The sequence below is a fragment of the Propithecus coquereli genome, unplaced genomic scaffold (genome assembly GCF_000956105.1).
Source record: "Propithecus coquereli isolate 6110/MARCELLA unplaced genomic scaffold, Pcoq_1.0 Scaffold498, whole genome shotgun sequence".
NCBI classification, from domain to species: Eukaryota; Metazoa; Chordata; class Mammalia; order Primates; family Indriidae; genus Propithecus; species Propithecus coquereli.
In genome coordinates this window covers 209,652-210,204 of record NW_012150818.1, presented here as the reverse complement: position 1 = coordinate 210,204, position 553 = coordinate 209,652, and the positions used below count along the sequence as shown (strand labels likewise).

At 63.1% G+C, this 553-nt stretch overlaps 1 protein-coding gene across 1 annotated transcript in view; it reads right to left on the bottom strand.

Moving 5' to 3' along the window:
- The window catches only part of RAB7A (RAB7A, member RAS oncogene family), a gene marked incomplete at its 5' end in the record, with an annotated part of 18,435 nt that overhangs the window by 13,253 nt on the left and 4,629 nt on the right, over positions 1-553 (bottom strand). The window contains one exon of the mRNA XM_012656012.1: positions 6-80. Coding sequence (XP_012511466.1) covers positions 6-80 — 75 coding nt within the window. The remainder of the gene's footprint in view (positions 1-5; positions 81-553) is intronic.

Sequence of the window (553 nt, the reverse complement as noted above, 5' to 3'; positions counted from 1 at the left end):
TCGGCCGAGGCCTTGGCCCGCTCGTTCTTGTCCAGTTTGATGGGCTCGGGGAACTCGTTGTACAGCTCGACCTCCGTCTCCTGCACGGGGACACGGGGACACAGAGACTCAGAGACAGGGCTCGGCCTCCGTCTACTGCACGGGGACACGGGGACACAGAGACACGGCTCGATCCTCCGTCTACTGCACGGGGACACAGAGACACAGAGACACAGCTCGACCTTCCTCTCCTGCACGGGGACACAGAGACACGGCTCGAACTCTGTCTCCTGCACAGAGACACAGAGACACGGCTCGACCTCCGTCTCCTGCACGGGGACACGGGGACACAGAGACTCAGAGACAGGGCTCGACCTCCGTCTACTGCACGGGGACACAGAGACTCAGAGACGCGGCTCGACCTCCGTCTCCTGCACGCGGACACGGGGACACAGAGACTCAGAGACATAGCTCGATCCTCCGTCTCCTGCACAGGGACACAGAGACAGGGCTCGACCTCCGTCTCCTGGACGGGGACACAGAGACACAGAGACGCGGCTCGATCCTCCGTCTC